Source organism: Clarias gariepinus, chromosome 21, assembly GCF_024256425.1.
Source record: "Clarias gariepinus isolate MV-2021 ecotype Netherlands chromosome 21, CGAR_prim_01v2, whole genome shotgun sequence".
Lineage (NCBI taxonomy): Eukaryota > Metazoa > Chordata > Actinopteri > Siluriformes > Clariidae > Clarias > Clarias gariepinus.
In genome coordinates, this window is record NC_071120.1 from 9,897,925 (window position 1) to 9,917,500 (window position 19,576).

The 19,576-nt window shown below is 40.5% G+C and overlaps 2 protein-coding genes across 4 annotated transcripts in view; both read left to right on the forward strand.

Moving 5' to 3' along the window:
* Positions 1-1,445: 1,445 nt before the first annotated feature.
* anxa1a (annexin A1a) lies at positions 1,446-7,729 on the forward strand. Its single transcript, XM_053481712.1, has 13 exons — positions 1,446-1,558; positions 1,997-2,067; positions 2,835-2,919; positions 3,249-3,343; positions 4,036-4,149; positions 4,604-4,694; positions 4,879-4,958; positions 5,061-5,117; positions 5,219-5,312; positions 5,725-5,820; positions 6,066-6,124; positions 6,241-6,363; positions 7,585-7,729. Exons 2-13 carry the CDS (start codon positions 2,008-2,010, stop codon positions 7,642-7,644), a joined length of 1,014 nt encoding a protein of 337 aa, XP_053337687.1. The 5' UTR covers positions 1,446-1,558; positions 1,997-2,007; the 3' UTR covers positions 7,645-7,729.
* Positions 7,730-11,089: 3,360 nt separating this feature from the next.
* mfsd3 (major facilitator superfamily domain containing 3) overlaps positions 11,090-19,576 on the forward strand; it is a 20,769-nt gene continuing 12,282 nt past the window's right edge. For 2 of the 3 annotated variants that reach the window (XM_053480390.1, XM_053480388.1), the window contains exons 1-4: positions 11,090-11,178; positions 11,706-11,742; positions 11,832-12,564; positions 17,163-17,310. In XM_053480390.1, the coding sequence (XP_053336365.1) occupies positions 11,874-12,564; positions 17,163-17,310 (839 nt within the window). In that variant the 5' untranslated portion in view covers positions 11,090-11,178; positions 11,706-11,742; positions 11,832-11,873. Of the gene's footprint in view, positions 11,179-11,705; positions 11,747-11,831; positions 12,565-17,162; positions 17,311-19,576 lie in introns of all 3 variants that reach the window. The other variant, XM_053480389.1, reaches the window with a different exon arrangement.

The window sequence follows — 19,576 nt, forward strand, 5'->3', positions numbered from 1 at the left end:
TGCTGACAAGAATTTAAAGCATCACTGGTATGTGTGGCAGAGAAAACAAAAAAAAATGTACACAAATATTCAGAGAGGAATACAAGATGTTAAAGTAAATATGTAAATATGTGTAAATAAGTGTGTAAATATGGGCATTTTTATGCAAGGTGTGTTCATATCAAACTTGTGATGAAAAGTAAAAAAAAAAATTGTTTACATTTAATAAAGACTTCAAGCACATTACAATGATAAGACTCCCAGCTTTAACACGTCGGCTGACAGTTATTGCCACATTCCCTGTACAGTCTTGATCTTACTCCAAGCCATTTGTTTGGAGCATTAAAAGAGTTCCTATGAGGCCAGCGTTTCAGGTGTGAAGCAGGCAGTCTGATCAACTTTCTTACCCTGCTCGTATCCAAGATAATAAACTAATGGAACGCTGGAATAAAAGTAGCCGGGGAGTATATAGAGAAATAAAGGTTAAATGTTTTTAATATAGAGCAGGACATTTGTAGCTGTCCTGCCCTTCATTCATTAATGAAAAAATTTTACATAAACTAAACACAAGTTATATGAACTAAACACAAGTCTCAAAATCAGTTGCATTATTGCGTGTTATTGTTTATGATTGTATATGATTGCTTTAATAGTGTCTGATGAGTGCGCTAATTGTCTGTGTAATAATGCAATCACATCTATAACAACAGCTAATTTATATAACCTTGTAGGTCATATCAAGGCCTTATATGTAATAAACACATTTAATGTCTTGTTATTTACCAAAGAAGTTGTTGACAAGAAAATGTTCCCTTTTAACAATTATGGAAGAAGTTTCCAGTGTCAGTGATCTGTGACATTAAGTACAAGCTGCTTTTTATGGATTTTTTTCAGTCAAGAGAGACAAAATGACAGATTGATGAGGGAATATGTATATAATATATGCAGTCGTTATATGTAAGTGATTACAGGAAGTATTTTTTTTCTTGGAGATGTCCACAATGTAAACTGCAGCAATAAACCGCATGTTTATTTTATTTTTTTTAAAGTGCTTATTATTATTATCATCTTCATCATTTATATTGCTTTATTCTGTTGTATATACAGGGTCTTGAGGGGGCTGGATCCTATCCCAGGAGACTTAGGGCAAGGTGACAGTGCTAACCCCTACACCGCCTGTAATGCTACTATGCTAACTGTAATGCTTTGCCAAATTGGTTTAAAAACTAAACTAGCATAGATAGATAGATAGATAGAAATACTGTGAACAAATACATAAATTCCTGCACTATGCTAAAACTATGTAGATAATTAGCTAAATGTGTTTAGCGGTGAATAAACACAGGTTTTCTGTGAGGGAGTGCAGTACAGGAAGCGGCTGCCCCACACTTTCATACGCAGTTCTGTTACTTCCTGGATTTCTGAAGCGTGCGGCGGTTAGCCACGCCCACAGGGACACAAAAAAATCCAGGCAACCCAAAATCTCGCCACACCCGTGACGTCAGAGCGGAGATATAAACCAGGGGCGTTTGCGCTTGGCTCTGCGCGTCTCCACCGTGTGTCAGAGCAGAGAAACTCGGTAAGTGAGGAGTTCTGATGTTCCCAGTGATCATGATGTTCTTATAAATGTTATGTTAAGTGTTTCTATTGGAATTCACTGTGGAAGTACTACAGGCGTGATGCTGGAAAAGAAAAAAAAAGTTTTTCAATGATAGGAATAAATGTTTTTAAAACACCTGCATGCACAATACTGTATATATCTCATGTTATATAAAGTTATCTAGCTGTGTATGCTCGTCATTTGCATTTGCGTCCTTGTTATATTTTTAATTGTTAGTAAAATTCTTTACTAAAAGTCTAAAAGTCCTTACATGCATGAGAAGGGAGTCCTCTTAAAAGGATCTACACACTACACCGCATGACTGTCATTAATGATCCTGACATATCTCTTTATTACAGTGAGATCAAGCTGAAATGATGAAAGCCAAGCTTTTAATCTTAATGTTATTTGTTGCAGATCTATCAAACATGTCTTTCATCTCTGCATTTCTGGAGCAGACTGTGTATCTGGGTGTGTCTGATGATGTTGTAAGTTTCCAGAAGTTCTTGAAAGATTTGGTGAAAAACCAACACCCCATTTTTTTTTTTTTTTTTTCGGATGGAAAAATTTACAGAGACTGAGAGAGAGAGAGAAAGAGAGAGAGAATGAAGAAGTGAGCAAGCAGAGGAGGGGGAAAGGGAAGGAAGAGAGAGAGAGAGAGAGAGAAAGAATGAGTCAGATGTGGGCTTGCCTTCTCTGCCCACTGGATTAAATCACCTCCTGCAAGAAAAGGACAAGAGTTTAACTCTTTCCGTGCTTTATTCACTCATTCTGGTGCATAATAGCCTTTTTTTTATACATGTGAGCACTAAATCTAGTGTTTGCAGATTCGTTGAAAGTATAGTTTGGCTAAAACGTGGCATCTACTTCATATCCTTCCTCCTTAAAATGTAACCATTCTTACTGGTTTTCCAAAGATAATGTCGGCAAGTGGCGGAAGCTGAAGTTCCATCTCCGTATGATTCAGATGATCATTTAATAGAGGTTCTCTGAGCTTATTAATGTTATTTTAAGAGGCGTGTAGCTGTGTGTGTATTTAGAAATGAATCTAGCACGCTGCATTACATATATACAGTAGGTAACTACAGTATAAAACTTGTCTTGGCAGTTAAAGTGAACAAAAAGGGTGTCAGCCTTAATACTTGTTTAACAAGGATCTCTTTGAGAACGCTGATATTTTGTGTGGTAGATGTGTGTGTGTGTGTGGTGTGTGTAGTTGTAGGTTTTAAACAAATTGTGTGTATGTGTTGTCTAGAGCTTCCAGGGGACTGTGAAAGCGTGTGCTCAGTTTAACCCAGCTGAAGATGCGGCTGTTCTGGAGAAAGCCATCAAGACAAAGGGTAACCCAGCCTTTTCACACAAACTCACGATCACTCTCAACAGATACGGATCATAGAGCAAATACACCGACTCAGAAAAATAAATAAACTGTACATAGCATGCATTGTGCATTTGTAAGGAATCTTTTTTTTTTCTAACTTTCTGTACCAGCCCTGAAACATCATTAGGCTGAAGTCTTTTCCTTTTGCATGCATGTCTGCCAGAATGCTCTACATTTATAATGGAATCTGTATTGATCATGCATGCCACATTGGTGAAAAAATGTTTGTTTTTTGTTTTGTCGATTTTCACTGTTGCACTGATGTTTCCTTTTTTTTTTTCCTCTCAGGCGTTGATGAGGACACCATCATCAACGTTCTTGTGAAGAGGACAAATGATCAGAGGCAGCAGATCAAAGCTGCATATCAGAAATCCACTGGCAAGGTGAAATCTTGCATATTCAATCCAAAACAAAGGACAGGGTACACTCCAGAGCACTTTCACACTTCTTGAAGCATATGAGAGAGCCCAATGTGTGTAATCAGAAATTGACTTCACTTGTCCGCGTCCTAACTGTTGTTGACTCAGTAAAGCCAGTAAACTCTCACACCCACGCTGTTGCTCACTTTTCTTTTTACCGTCACACTCTGACTTAATCAGATCTAAGGCTTTCAGTAGTCAGAGACTCATTGAAGTATGAAACATGCTCTGTTGATCTCATCTGTATGGATTTACTTTCTAAACATCATTATAATTATTTTCCATAAAGGTTTGTGGACATCATTAGGCTACAGTTAACTTTGGTGCTTTAGGCATTTGGCAGATGCCTTTATGCAGAGCGACTTTTTTTTTTTTTTCATTTTCATCTCATTATATACTGTATCTGAATAGTTGAGGGTCAAGGGCCTAGCACAAGGGCCCAACTTGGTGGGCATGGGGTTTGACCCGGGGACCTTTCAAACCATAGTCCAATGCCTTAAGCACTGAGCTACCCCTCAGTGCTAACCGTGTACTAGAGAATAAGGTGTATAGGTCAAGAGTGGAAGGTGTGTAAAGACCAGTTAACTTAAGCCTCACTGGGAAAACTGGTTATGTATGTATTTATTTATTTATTTATTTGCCCCTTTTCTGTGTAGGCCCTGGATATAGCTCTGAAGTCAGCACTGGACGGTGAGCTAGAGGGCGTAGTTCTGGCTTTGCTCACAGCTCCGGCTAAATACGATGCCCAACATCTCAAACACGCCATGAAGGTAACACTGAGTCCCTACTATAAATGTTTTAAGGTGTCTCACTTCTGTAGACTTTTCAAAGACTTTCCTTTGACATTTTCGTTAGAAAGAACTGAAGATATTTTGTACAGTATACAGTTCATTTGTGGCAACAATTACCAAGGCATCTCTTATTTTAGTAGGAAGACACATTTATTATCAGATTAGAGGTCAAATAGGTGGTTTTCCATACAGTAGGTTTTGTTCTTGGCAATGTACAGTACTTTGTAGGGGCTCGATTACCCTGATCACATGCCGCTTGGGGAAACCGTGGCTACCAAAAGTAACTCGGGACAAAAACACCAATTTGGTGTAACCAAGTTGGATTGATTTAAGGATTAAACACTTGCATTATTGTACAAACTGCATACTTATCATACCATTTTTGATGGCGTTATAAGGATGTCTTAACCTCTTGCGCTTGCACATTTTGTAGGGCTTGGGCACAGATGAGGACACTTTGATTGAGATTCTGGCCTCCAGATCCAATAAGGAGATTAGAGACATCAAAGTTACCTACAAAGAGCGTAAGTGTGAACTTTTTAATTGTGGAAAAACTGATCTTAATATTGATGTTAAGATTCTTAAATAATGCATGGATATTAAATGTTAAATTAGATAACAGTGCTTGCTATAGCGGCTAATTCAAGGCGTGGATGTCTAACGTGATAAGAATCGGTGACCAAAATATATATACGTATATATTTTTAGAATTCAAGACGGACCTGGAGTCTGATATTAAGTCTGACACGGGTGGACCCTTCAGGGATTGCCTTCTTGCTCTCTGCAAAGTGGGTGCATTAGTAAATACTAATAATAATACTAGTCTGGTTGATGGGACTAGTCTGTGTGTTTATGTCTAAACAGACAAATCTCTTTTGCTTAATCTGCAGGCTGCCAGAAGTGAGGACAAGACTGTGCAAATGGATCTGGCAGACAAAGATGCCAGGGTAGGATGTGTGTATGTGTGTGTTTGTGTGTGTGTGTGTGGGGTTATTTCAGGCATTCGTCTTTCTTTTGCTTATATACTTAACGATGTGTATTTTTCAAGGACCTCTATGAGGCTGGAGAGAAGAGGAAAGGCACTGACTGCGCCGTGTTCATCAACATCCTGACCAGCAGGAGTGCTCCTCAACTCCGAAAAGGTAAGCATGTACATGTGGAATATTGTCTGCCCAGCTTTCTTACAAATAGCAGCAACTATATATTGCTTCTTAAGCTAACTTGTTAAAAATAAATGACACTATTAATGGGGTAACTTGGGGTCTGGGATAGCTTGGTGGTTAAGGCATTGGACTACGTTTCGGAAGGTCCCAGGTTCAAATTCCATGACTGCCAAGTTGTCCTGTTGGGCCCTTAAGCAGGCTCACATGTATAATAAAATACAAATGGATAAGGGCATTTCCCAACTGCTTAATTTGAGTACATGTTGCATGTTAGACTTCATACTACTCTCACTAGCCAACTGTACTATCTATATGCACACTAAGCTACTAGATGGATCCTTCAGATCAATAGCTAGTCTCAGTTTGTGTATCCCGTCTGCCTGCTTTCCAGCTTTTGAATGCTATTCCAAGTACAGCAAAGTTGACGTGGCCAAAGCAATTGACCTGGAGCTGAAGGGAGACATTGAAAACCTTTTGACTGCCGTTGGTAAGCAATGTGTCTCTTGTTCTATCATCCTGTAGAGATTTCTGGGTAATATTGAGGGTTGCACTGTGGGAAAACAGTACAATCATTCTGAACAATGAGGTCTAGGGTTCATTCCTTTCCAGTGTTTGGAAACTTGTTTGCCACTCCCTGACACACCTGCTGACTTTCAGCAGCAAAAATGAGGTGGTGCAATGTGCAACAGTGCATAATGCATGTGTGAATCATTTCTGCTTTTATGTCTTTAGTGAAATGTGCAGGAAGCAAACCTGGCTACTTTGCTGAAAGACTCAACCTGGCAATGAGGGTAGGTGTATTTTTGGTTTTTATATTTACTCAACTCCACTAAACATGATTGTGCAGTACATTAGATAAGATAAGATTGCAGAGTTAAATGTATGTTTTGTATTTGTCTGTGTATAGGGCTCTGGCTACAAAGCCAAGATCCTGACCCGTGTCATGGTGAGCCGCTCGGAGATCGACATGGTGCAGATCAAGAGTGAATACAAGAAGAAATATGGCAAGACTCTCTACCAAGACATTCTGGTGGGTTCTGATGAACTAATACTGTAGCAGTACGAAAGTGCTCTAAAGTACTGCCAGTTGGTGTTTCCATCCAACTTTTTTTCTAAATCTCTTAAAGTGCAACGAGTTAAATGAACAGACCTGACAAACAGCAAAACCTATATATTACACTCCTTTTTAAAGAAGATTGCATAAGTCTTAGAAAGTGCATAAGTCCAAAATGTGGTAATATTCTAGCTGCAATGTAACTCGGTTCCTGCATTCTCAAATGCTTAGTTTTCTTTGTTTCACTCCATTTCCAAATGCCCCGTTACAGTAGCTTTAAATGAACGGCCCCTTTGAGTGCATTCAGCCTATCAGAAAGAAGGAACCATATCAAGCATTTTTCACCCATTTCCCGTTTTTTTATTTCTGAAAAATGGAATATATAGGAAAATATATGTAAGATCCATTATTCATCCTCAGTATTAAACAATAAACAACGAAGAGCAGATGAAGGCTAGGTTATCCATTATCTGCAGGTGGCTAACTGCTAACCTAGCCTTATTTACATGAAAATAGCACCCAGATAGCCCCAGTTTTGTGCAGAATGAAGCAGAATTAAGCATTGAGTCAGGATAGGGTCTCTTGATGTACACTTTATGGACAAAAGTATTTGGCCAAACCTGCAATGACATTATATCCAAATACGTATACCTCAACTAGTTGGTTCCCCGTTTTGCAGCTATACCTGTCCACAAGATTTTGGAGTGTTTCTGTGGGAATTCATGCCCATTTAAAATGTAGAGCATTTATGAGGTCAGACACTGATGTTGGACGAGAAGGCTTGGCTCGCAATCTCCGTTCCAGTTCATCTCAAAGCAAAGGTGCTTGATGGAGTTGAGGCCGCAGGCTCTGTGTTGGGGCCAGTCAAGTTCTTCCACACCAAACTCATCAAACCATCGAATTTTAGCACTTGTTTTGTGCACTGGGACACAGTCATGTTGGAATAGAAAAGGAGTCTACACAGTTGTATAGCTTAGAATGGAAGACGTTTTTTATTTATTTTTTTAATAGCACAGCTTTTGAACTTCTGAATGGCTTTGTACAAAATAAAGGGGAAAATGTAACCCTACTTGTAAACAACGCAGTTGGTTATTGCACAAGGAATTTGGGAGGCGCCGGATAAAATCTGCAATGAGATAGTGTACACTGCAAAAAAATGTTCTTTCATTGGCTAATCATGCGTTTTGTCATTTACAGGATGACACCAAGGGCGACTATGAGAAGATCCTTCTGGCGCTGTGTGGATCTAACGAGTAAACTGACACCTGTTTTTGTCCATCATGAAGATTTTTTTTTTTTATTTTTTTTTTTGCTGCCAAATAAAATGGAATGAATTACACAATGATGATATTAAGTGGATTTTTTTTTTATTACAGAATTATTGTAAATTTCCCTAAATGTTGGTCTGTTTATCTGGTGAACAGGTTTAAAGAAATGACCAGATTTTAGACAGAGTAGTGATAAGTGGTATGAGTTTTTTGAGGCTTGTTATGCTTGGCTAGACTATGTCCATCAGAATGCAGCCAACACCCTGATATTGAACTGGTCCTGGCACACCATGACAGAATGTGACCAGAGATATAGCCTTTGAAACAAAGCTCTTTTTCCTCCTGTCTGGCCCTATTTATCTAGCCTGTTGACTTTTCCTGTGTGTCTGGAAAATCTGAACAGCACAGGACCGACAACATTATCATTACAAATCAGAAAGGATAGAGAAATATACCTCTAAAACCATGTGTTGATCATATCACTGATACATTTCTTATAATGGCACACCCCAAGAGTGGAATCCTTGCATACTGTATTATACAAAATAATGTTCCAAGCACTAATACTCATGTAATATAAGGAATATTTCCTGTTGCATAGTGCACCTTATGGAAAAAAACTTCCTTGATTTCATAAGTTGAATTAAATCTGTTGGTTTCCTGGCACAGACACTAGAGTCTAATCATTTTTGAAAAGGGTGAGGCTCCAAGGGTTTGAAGTTACCTCGTTCCATCCATTTCACAACCAGCTACTGTCCCACTGAAACACTCAATTTCATTAATAATTTGAGGTTATGGTACAGGTAGTCCCTTCTCTTCTCTTCATTACTCAATTAATTTTGTTCAATGCACCGATCACACTAGCAGCAAGCACCACCACGCTTAACAGTTGCTTTTGCTTGGGTTGAATGACACCTTTACTCCTTTAAATGTACTGTATATCTGGTCAAATCTTTCCTTTAGAAAGCTTTATCTTTGTCCATATAGTCAGCTGCAAACTTTAATCAATCTTAAAGGCATTGCTTTTTGAGCAGGGATTTCTTTCTTGGTCAGCAGCCTTTCAGTCCATGGTGATGTAAAACCACAGTGGGGCATTCACTTCATGGCAGGCCTGTGTCTTGTAAGATCCTGGATTGTTCCTGATTATCCAAACCAATTTCTTCTGCTTCTTCTTCCAGACCTTAGCAAAGTGGCTCCACCTCTTGTCCTTACAGCGCATATACAATGGTTTGAATGAATCTGTGGTTGTTTAGAAATGACTTCAAGACACATTTTTGACTTGTCAATATACAATCCTCCTTTTAAAATCTACACTGAGCTCCCCTAACATCCTTATTGTACTTTGGTAGTCAAAACAAAGGATGCCTTCAAACAAAAAAATGTTTTTATGTTGGCACAGATAAGGTACCAGCTATTAGTCAATCATAATCATTAACAAGAAGTTCAAAAACATGGACTTGTCATATCAAAAGACATTTTGGAAATTTAGGCATTTAATTTAATAAATAACGTGAGTACATGTATAAAGATACGGTCATCTTCTAACATATTTTAAATCTATGGTTTTTTTTTACTAAGTACCCCTTACTGCTTCCAGGTATTGCTAATCATCAGCCCTTGATTAACTGATCACCAGCAGGTGTGCAGAAATCTATAAAAACAGACATTTGGCTGGATGTAGGTAGCAATAAGTTATGTGTTTAGAAAAGCAATTGTTGCTTCATGTTAATCTGGAAAGAGTTATTAAACCATTTACAAATTATTTGGACTTAAAATATCTACAGAGGGAGAGATCATTCACAAGTGAAAATCTTCCCAGGAATGTACGTCCCAGCACATTCATGCCACAGTCAGACTGTGCAATGGTTATAGAATTCCAAAAACCCAAGAGCCACATCGTTGATGCTACAAGACTCACTGAGCATGTTAAGTGTTAAAGTCCATGCAAAAAAGGTTAGAAGAAGACTAAACAAGTACAGTTTGTTTAAATGGGCTCTGGAACAATGTCCTATGTACAAATAAGACCAAAGTGGAGTTGGCCCTAATACCTAGTGCTATGTTTGACAAAAAACAAACAGCATTTCAGCAGAAACACCTGATACACACTGTTAAGCACAGCAGTGGTGAGGTGATGATTCCTGCTTGTTTTTGGACCCCAGGACCTGGGCACCTTGTACTTATAGAGTCACCTATTAACTCTTCTGTATACCAGATTCCAGAGGCAAATCTGAGGCCATCTCTCAGACAGCTAAAGCTTGGTCCCAATTCAGTTATGCAACTGGAGAATTATTTGGAGCACACCAAATCTATATCAAATGGCTGAAAAGAAGTAAATCAAGGTTTTGAAATGGCCTAGTCAAAGTCCAGATGTTAACCCAACCGATATGCTGTGGTGCGACATCAAAAGAACTGTGCATAAGCTATACAGTATGTTATACTATAGTAATGTTGTAAAGAGAAATGGGTCAAAATTCCTCCGCACTGATGTGAGAGACGGTAAAAGTCATGCAGGAAAAATTACTTTTTTTTGCTGCTAAAGGTGACTCTACAAGCTATTGAATCAATACAACTTAGCCTTGGCCACATTTTTTTTCTTTTTTGGCTTTAGCACAGTGGAAAAGTTATACGGTCATTCGTCTGAGGTTTTGCCTAATACTAAAACCCGCTATGATCAGATGCTTTTTATTATGCTTTTACACAAAAACATAAGCATTTTACATAATGCAGACATACTGTATATGTTACTCTGCAAAAATGTTTGGCACTATATTATCATGTCTGCATTATATATCAAAACATTCCCTATTTCCAAACATAACTTTAAAAATTTATAAATTAATAAAATTACAGATCAGTTTTCAGATGGAAATGTAAACCTAATGTAGGCTTGTGGGTTTTGCATGAAAACAGGAAGGAGCAAGTGTAATAAAGTAACCAGACAAACTCTTAAACTCTAAAAAAAAAAAAAAAAAAATGCTTTCGAAAACATTCCTACAGAAAAGTAACTTCTACAACGAGTACTAAGAGTAATAAAAATAACACTCAATATTTGTTGTGAAAACTCTTTGCTTGAAAATAATCAGTAATGTTAGACAAAGATGTTTTACTGAGTGTGCTGGAGAATGTTTCCTTCTAACAACTTTGTCTCAAAATCATTCTTTCTACTATTAACAGAATTATAATTAAATTTATAGAAAAAATACAAAATAAATTAATACATTTAATTCATTACCAAATTTGAGTTAAAAAAAAGTAAATATAAAAAGCTTGAGAGAATCATGTTTGTAATACTGCTAAGCGCTCACATGTACGCCACAGCTTGGTTGCTACACGACGTAAAAGCGGTCCAATAGGAAGGCAGCTCATGAGCACGTTCTACCATCCAATCACAGCGCAGTAGGCGGGGATTGTCTGAACACGGGCGGGGAAAAGGCTGGACAACACGGAAGTGCTGATGCCTGGAAGACCTTAGTGCACGAGAAGGTTGTTGTGCGGCGAGGGAACAGGGGGAAACACTTTACCAGTAAATCTGATCTCACTTAATGCAGCAGAGCAACATTTATTATTTAAAATGATAATCAATGCAGTGTGTTATTCCTGCGCATTTAGAGTGCAGTTAACTAGCTATGCATCAGTCTATATGTTTACTTTCTGAACAGGCTTTATTTGTATGTTTATTGTGCATAAATAGTGAGATAGAGAATGCTTGGGGTTTATTTAATACCTAACATCTGGTGCTAAGATGCAGTGAGAGGGAAGGATTTGCTTTGCTTGAATTATTCTCTTTCTGATTTCTAAATAAGCTTGGTCCATTCATTCATTCATTCATTGCACTTGATTGATAATTAATCATTATTATTGTTTATCTTATACTGTATGTAAACTAATTATATCACAAAGGACTATTAAAGGACTACGCAAACATATAATATTAATTCAATCAATGAATTTATTCATGTTTCTTATCTACTGTGTCTATTAAAAAATGTCATCTTCCTGTTTTTTCTTCTTCTTCACTTCTACATCCTATCTTCTTCGGTTTGATCTCAGAGACCCTCAGCCGTCGGAGTGGGACGGAGTGATTACAGTAGGTGGTAGAGCCGCTCATTCTCGTCATACAATAAGTCATTTAGCGTTATCTGCTCGCTTTATTTACTCTTGCCTGCATTCCTACAGAATCGGACAATGAGCTGAAGTTGCGCTCCTCTCTACTCCTCCATGATGAACGACAAGCTGCTCTTCCTCGGCCTGCTGTACTTCGTGCAGGGCATCCCGTACGGTTTGCAGTCCTCACTCCTTCCCGTCTACCTTCGTGGTGCTGGTCAGTCGCTCACCCGCATCTCCCTCGCCAAGGTGCTTTACTTCCCCTGGGTGCTCAAGGTGTTATGGGCGCCCCTAGTGGACCGGGCGGGAAGCAAGCGGTGCTGGTTGGTGTCGACGGTCGGCGGAATGGCGCTCGTGTGTCTTGCGGGCGCAACGCTGTCGCCCGAGATCCAGCAAGGTGGGGTAGCGGGGATTCTTTTGGCCATGAATGCACTTGTGTCGGTGCAGGACGTGGCGGTGGACGGTGCAGCCGTGAGGTTGCTGCGTGGTTCCTCCGAGCTCGGCCTGGGCAACACGGCGCAGGTGGTGGGCTACAAAGCAGGCTCGGTGTTCGCCGGGGGTGGCCTGCTTGCCGTCATTGATGTAGTGGGATGGGGATGGACGTTTATATTGCTGTCTTGTGTGTACGGAGGGGTGGCATTGTTTGTGTGCGGTGTGAACGTCCTGGACGGTGAAACGGCACGGGCACCAGGAGAGGCCCGGAGGGCCACGAGGGACACAGCGAGACCGTGGGCAATTTGGAGGAAAGTGATGGATGTGCCTGGGACGCCGTGGACCATGCTGTACGTGCTAACTTATAAGCTAGGTGAGTGTGTGTGCCGTAAGTGGAACCAGGCCCCAAAACCTGTTTTTTCTATTTTTTAGAAACTTTCAGGAAAAGTTTTCATTTTGTTTAAGTATCTCTCATCAGATTTCTTGATCAGAGGATAAAATTACATTGTAATCGCCAAAATTGTTACTATCCATAGTGAAGGAAAGGATTTTAAGATCTCTAACTTCAAAAGAACGGCTTAGAGGTCAGGTTCCCGTTTAACTTCCGGTTTACTCTCTGACTCACCAAAAACAGATGGAATTCCCCTCACTGGTGTGAGTCACCAAATTACACCATTTCTCCCACGCTAAAGAGAGAATTTTATGTGTAGGCCAGTTCATGAATTACTAACTGGTGTTCTTTATTCCAGACGGCTCTGCCACACTCATTCACAGCTTCTTCTGGTTTCTTTCATGATCTACTGTAGCTCTGCCCTGGATGTAGCCATTCTTTCTGTGCCATTATTATACCAGAGCTCATGATATAAAATAGCGCTCAATCCAAGTGAAAAACACATGCACTTTCTTGTTTGAAAAGATGTAATGGAACTAATTATCTTTTGAGCGAATGAGAAATCAAAGGAACTTTAGCATAGTTCCAGGTTTCACCACAAGATGGCAGCATGTCATTTTCTTTGCTTTACTCTGACAGCGAGATTAATTATTAAAAGCCGTCACAGAGCCGCAGTGACACCGTGACTCTATGGCCTTTCCACAAACCTCCCGACGTCCCCAAGGTGGAAGACACGCACTCATGACACAACCCGCTTCAGCTGTGGAAGTCACTACGAGCGAGTGTGTGAGCTGAATTGGTGGCGTTTGCCAGCAGATGGGGATTATGGAAGGATTAGAGTCTGTTTGTGTCTGTGGTGATTTTCCTCCAAAAAAATATCCCCCGTGTGTGTGTGTGTGTGTGTGTGTGTGTGTTTGGTCTGGTGTGCTTCTCTATATGTAAATGAAATCATTTGCCAGTTTGGATTTGTTTACAGTGTGCAGCCTTGAAAGAAGCAGGTAGACGGGAGAAAGCGCGAGAGAGAGAGAGAATAAACCACAGACGACACAGTAATACGACGATAAGGGATAGGACACCAGACTCACACTTTCACACACTCATTTACAACTCGGGGCAATTACAGTAGCCGCCTATGTTTTCTTTTTGGACCCCTTCCCTGCGTGTGCGCGCACACACACACACACAGTAGAAGAAGAGTTGGTAACATGTAGTGTACTGTACATTACACGCAGCTTCAGTGTTAAATCGCCTCCATGTGTAATTCTATAGGATGTAAAGCTCCGCCCACTTTCTCGCTTTCTCCATCAGCTTAACGAAAGGTTCGGCAGAAATCAGGTGATCAAGTAGAATCGAATTATCTTGACACGAACCTCAACTGGCAGGAGGATTAACAGTACTCATAGCTATATATGTGTGTGTGTGTGTGTGTGTGAGCGTGCATCATTAACATTGAGCCGCTGCTTGATAGAGATCTATACGCAGTTTCTGACCGAGCAGATCTCGGAGCTGTTTGGATTTCATGATAACATTCTGACGCACAAATGATTGAAAGTTGTAAGTTCTGCTTTTCTGTCAGAAGTTGTTTTTTTGGTCATTTATGACCTCCGTTATTGAGTGAAGAACTCCATCAGGGATGAGGCACTAACACTTTTCTATACACACACACATTTATCTCTGATAAATAACATCTTGCGATGTTGTGTTTAGAATCTTTGCGGCAATCGAGTCAGGTGTGGAGAATCTCTGAGAAATGTCCAGATGAGAGAGAGAGAGAGAGAGAGAGAGACGGGTGCAAAGGGGTGAATACGGTGGGGTGGGATGGGGGTAAGAGAGGGGAGGGGAGGGGATTTGTCTGTCCATCTGTTTAACTTTTACTGTGTTCAGTGGTACGTTAAACTGCATCAGGCATCACTTGGAACTAGACAGAAAAACAGTTGTTCTTTAATTTAAAAGAAAAACAAAATCATTAACCGAATGCTGCAGGGCAAAAGAAATAAAACACTTTGGTTTAATAATAATAATAATAATAATAATAATAATAATTATAGAAAAAAGCTAGAATTAGTCCAACAGCCAAGTTTGATTCTTTACTGTTTACGTCTGTGTCTCTCCATCATATCCTGTCTCACTTTATTTGTCTCTCAAGGTTCCATATTACCTCGACGTGTCCATCTCTCATTGTCGATCTCAACTCTATGACATTATCAATCTCTAATTACCTTATCTCTCTGTTCGATCTTTTTACCCCTTTTTTTTAATGTCTCAGTCTGTCCTTTTCATCCTGTCTCTCAGCTTCGGTCCCTGATCCCCATTCCTCGCTCACTGTATGTGTGTTTTTTTTTGTTTGTTTATTTTTTTAGATGTCTAATGAAATCCCGGCTGATACGAATAATGGCTGTTCCTGAGAATATTTATAGAAATAGTTTATAAAAGATTTAAGAAAAGTCTGTGAGCAAGAAGGAAAAAACAAGTAATCACACGTGAAACGTGATCTCAACAGGCCGGGTGACATCCCTGTGGTATACTGTACTGTACATACTCTGTGTGGCAACAATCTTTAATCTTGCTTTTTCAATACCAGCATGTTGCGATGTGTTTTATCTCTCACCTACACTTACACACCTATTTCTCAGCGTGCGCTACGGGTCAGGAGCTCCACTTAGATGTTTAAATCGTTTGTCCGTATCTAGTGTGAGACATTTTCAGAAGAAGTTCCGTTGGAAGATACAATACTGTGTAAACGTCTTGAGCCACCCATCATTTCTTTATATTAAATAAGTTTAATGTCGGTCAAATCGAAGTAATGGGAACAAATGTTTTACTGCGACAGGCTACAAAGTGCTTAAAGATATATTTTAAAAACAGGTTGTTTATGTAAGAACCTCAGCAGCGACCTCATTTCCCCTCTCGTCTGTTCCAACCACTCAGCATCACCAGTACACTAATCACCGGCCTGAACATCTGTCAGCATCTGCACCTGTTTCTCACTGGTTCATGCCTTGAAGTTAGACGTTTTATGCTTGATTGATTCATAGGTCAATGTGTGGCTTAACCAACACAATCATTCCTCTGAGCCTGCTCAGGTCCGGGGACTGGGCTGAAAAGGAGAGCAAAAAAATGTCCTTTAGAAAGCCTGGAGAACTATTGCGCAAGATTACTTAAAAAAGAAAATGAGGAAGTCTGTCTCTTTGAAGTTATAATACGAAGAAATTTGGGATCAAGACTTTTGCACAGTTCATGAAGTGGATCATAGTGATGATAAAAAGCAATATTGTAGATTGTCCAGTCATTGAGGGGTGGAAAAGCATGATCCTTTGTCACTGTTTAAACCTCTGGGCCAGTTTCACAGTTCCAGGTGTTTTATCCAGTTTCTCAGCTGATCTCCTCACTTATGTCCATTTAGAGAGAGAGAGAAAAAAAAACACCTTCAGCTTTGATTGACCTTACAAAGCTGGATTCGTGAGAAATCAGAGTATTGATTTGACAGGAAAAATGGTCTTGTTTCTGTCACGCATTGAAAAAGTTTTCACCTAAAAGTGAAGACAAGGCAGTGTTTTAAAACACAACAGACTGACTGCTGGGCTTGTACAAGCAGAATGAAAAAAAAAAAAAAAAAAGAACAGAAAAGAGAGAAAGAGTCCCTGAACATGAAGAATAAATCCCCTCTTTGTTCGTGCGTTCGCTTTTTATAGACGGATCCTTTACATGGTTTAGTTCGGCTGTCTCAAACGATCGCCTGCGAAGAAAGCGGCGAGGGTTGACAGTCGAAAGCTCTGTCAGCGCTCGCGCGGGATCTTTGGGCGCTCGCTATCATCTGATTAGTTTGGGTTTTTGATTTGAATTTCCGTTTTTTATTTCATTCTTTCTTTCTTTTTTTTTTTTTTACGTTGTGGGGTCCCCCGGATGCCTGCGCGTCTGTTTGACGGCGGTCTCAGAGCTGTCAATCATGGAAGACAAGCCGCATAAATAATGACAGCAGTGTTGAATAATACACGCCTAAACCCAACAAACTCACGGTGCACGTGAGAGACAAAACTTTCACACATGAGCGTGTGAGGCTGGATGAGTTTTTTTATTATTTTATTTTTTTAATGATCAGAATCAACCTGACAGGTTCTTTGTGTGTTTTTGTTCTCATCATGAACAGATTTAATAATGAGGGTAATGAGTGCGAGAATCAATCCTGATGATTATGTGGAAAATATTGCATCACCGTCCAACTCAACACTCATGTAAAAGTACAAGAACTTGCCTAAAAATGTAGTCTAGAAGAAGTAGAAGTATTGAGTATGTGCTGCACAACGGTATCTATCTGAGCAAGTTACTCATACACACTATCCTAAACACAGTTGGAGTCGACAACGTCTAGTGGAAGTACTGTACAGGTTTTTTATTTAAAAAAATAATAATAAAAAACTGAGTAAAAGTAAAGTATCACATACGGATAAAAATCCTAAAGTAGTACTTCATACTAACATACTAAACAGTATGCCACCACCTTAACTGGGAACACTGGTGACGTCAGGTAGACTGTACTTGTTTGCTCTTGATATCACTGTTGTTTTTACGGTTGCGTTCAGGTGAGCAGGGAGCCATCACCATGTTCCCCCTCTTCCTGTTGGATCATCACATGACGGCGCGAGAGCTCGGCCTGTGGAACAGCGTGGTCGCCATGGGCTTCTCCATTTGCGGCTCTTCTCTCGGAGGATTCTTACTTTCAAAATACAGGTAACATTGCTATGTGCTTAGCATTATACCCACTTAACATTTAATTAAAAGCAGTTGAATAGGATTTAATATTATTATTGTGGATTGGATAAATTAAATATTCGCATGTTAAGGGGTCGGTAAGTGCTGAGGGAGAGAGGTGCCTGTCTGCACTTTTTCACTGAGATCCTTTGTGACTACAAGTCGAACAATAATGACAAAAAAAAATTGCCCAGGAAATATAATAATAACCAAAAACGACTTAATCCTTTCTGATCGTTCCATTCTTCTGTCCTTCCTTTCGGGCCTTATTTTCTTTGTGTTTCATTATGGCATTATCCAGGAAAGACCTCTAAGGGCACGTCTGTATCCCTGTTGTTGGGGTGTGTGTGTGTGTGTGTGTGTGTGTGTGTGTACAGTATATATATATATACACTGACCAGCCCTCCACAGAGAGTAAAAGACTAATGGAAGTAAACACAGCTCAGTCAGTGAGGTGTGAGCTGTGAGCACAGCGAAAAAAAAAACATTACCACTATAAACAACAAGCCGTGTGTTGGTGTGATGTTGATGTGAGATGAGTGTGTCTTCTCTATCCTACTGCTCAGCAAACGTACCTCTGTCTTAGACCGTCTTTCATATGAAATTCAATAATTGGACCTGTTTTAGTGAAAGGCGATCTGGAGCAATGTACAAAGATCAGCTGTTGGAGGACACGCCTCCTTCACCGGGCCTGACAAGTACAGAGGTCATGCCTCAGTCAGTCTCAGTGAAGGAGGCGTGTCCACTGTATCAGCCCCAATGAGGGAGGCGTGGTCGCTGTGTCTGCCCCAGTGAAAGAGACATAACCTCTCCATCAGTCAGGAGGCGTGGCTTGTGTATCTGAAGGAGGCGTGGCTTCTGTCATCCCAAGTAAAAGGGACATAACCTTTGTTTTAGTCCCACTGAAGGAGGCGTGGCCTCTGTATTAATACCACTGAGGGAGGCGTGGCCTCTATTAATTCCACTGAAGGAGGCGTGGCTTGTGTATCTGCCCCATCAGCCCAATGAAAAGTAACAGCCTCTGTATCAGCCCCAATGAAGAAGGCATGGCCTCCGTATCAGCCCCACTGATGGAGCCCCACAGAAAGAGGTGTGGCCTCTGTATCAGCCCCACTTAAGGAGGTGTGGCCTCTGTATCAGGTATCAGGTACCCCAGAGGGCCAGGGGTAGCTCAGTGGTTAAAGCATTGGACTACGGTTCAGAAGATCCCAGGTTCAAACCCCACAACCACCAAGTTGCCACTGTTGGGCCCTTGAGCAAGGCCCTTAACCTTCAACTGCTCAGATGTGTAATGAGATAAAAATGTAAGTTGCTCTGGATAAGATCGTCTACCAAATACCCAAATGTAAATGTAAATGTACCCCTGAAGGAGGCGTGGCCAGTGTTGCATGGCTTGTGTGTCTTCATTATCTGAATTCAGTTAATTCCGGGTTTCCTTTAGATTAAGCTGTTTACAGACAGACAGATTTAACAGACCACCAATCACACTGGATTACCTGCGTCTGTGCTTCAGTGCATCTCTTTACTCCATGATTTAACCGGTGATGTTTTAAGGTTTAAACTCGTATTTGTCCACTGAAGGCTGAACGTTTCGTAGATTAGATTTAAATCTGATCTGACCCTCTGGTTTTCTTTCTCTTGTGTAAAGAAGTGGAATCATGCACAGCGGGTGTGTGTGTGTGTGTGTGTGTGTGTGTGTGTGTGTGTGTGTGTGTGTGTGTGTCGGGGAGTGTAAAGTCATTTGTACGTCTCTCTCTCTCGACACACAGGCCTCAGCTCGTCACACACAGGCGCTCATTCAGGCTCGGCTTCCCACAGCTTGGGTTTCGGCTGTTGTACGTTCACAGATGCTAAAAGCTCATTTGGACTCTTATCCATTCCATCTGTAGCGCTCGAGTGACCGCAGATACACACCCCAAGCCATCGGTCATCTCTTACACACATAACCCCTCTCTTTCACTGGTTTGTCGTTCTTCTCTCCATCTCTCGCTCACACTCCTCCTCCTGCTTGCTTTCTTACCCTGCCTGCTTTCTCTTCCTTCTCTTTCTTCCCCTCTCACGCCCCTTCTCTGTCTCCAGTCCACTATTTCTCTTCTTCTGCCTTTCTTCCTCTCTTTCTCCAGCATCAATTCCTGCTCTCATTTTTTTCCTGCACTTTTCCAGGGTCTTTCTTACTTTCTTTCCTCGGCTTCTACTTTCTTTCTTTTCCTGGCGCCTCCTGGTCTGTGTTGAAGCTGATGTCGCT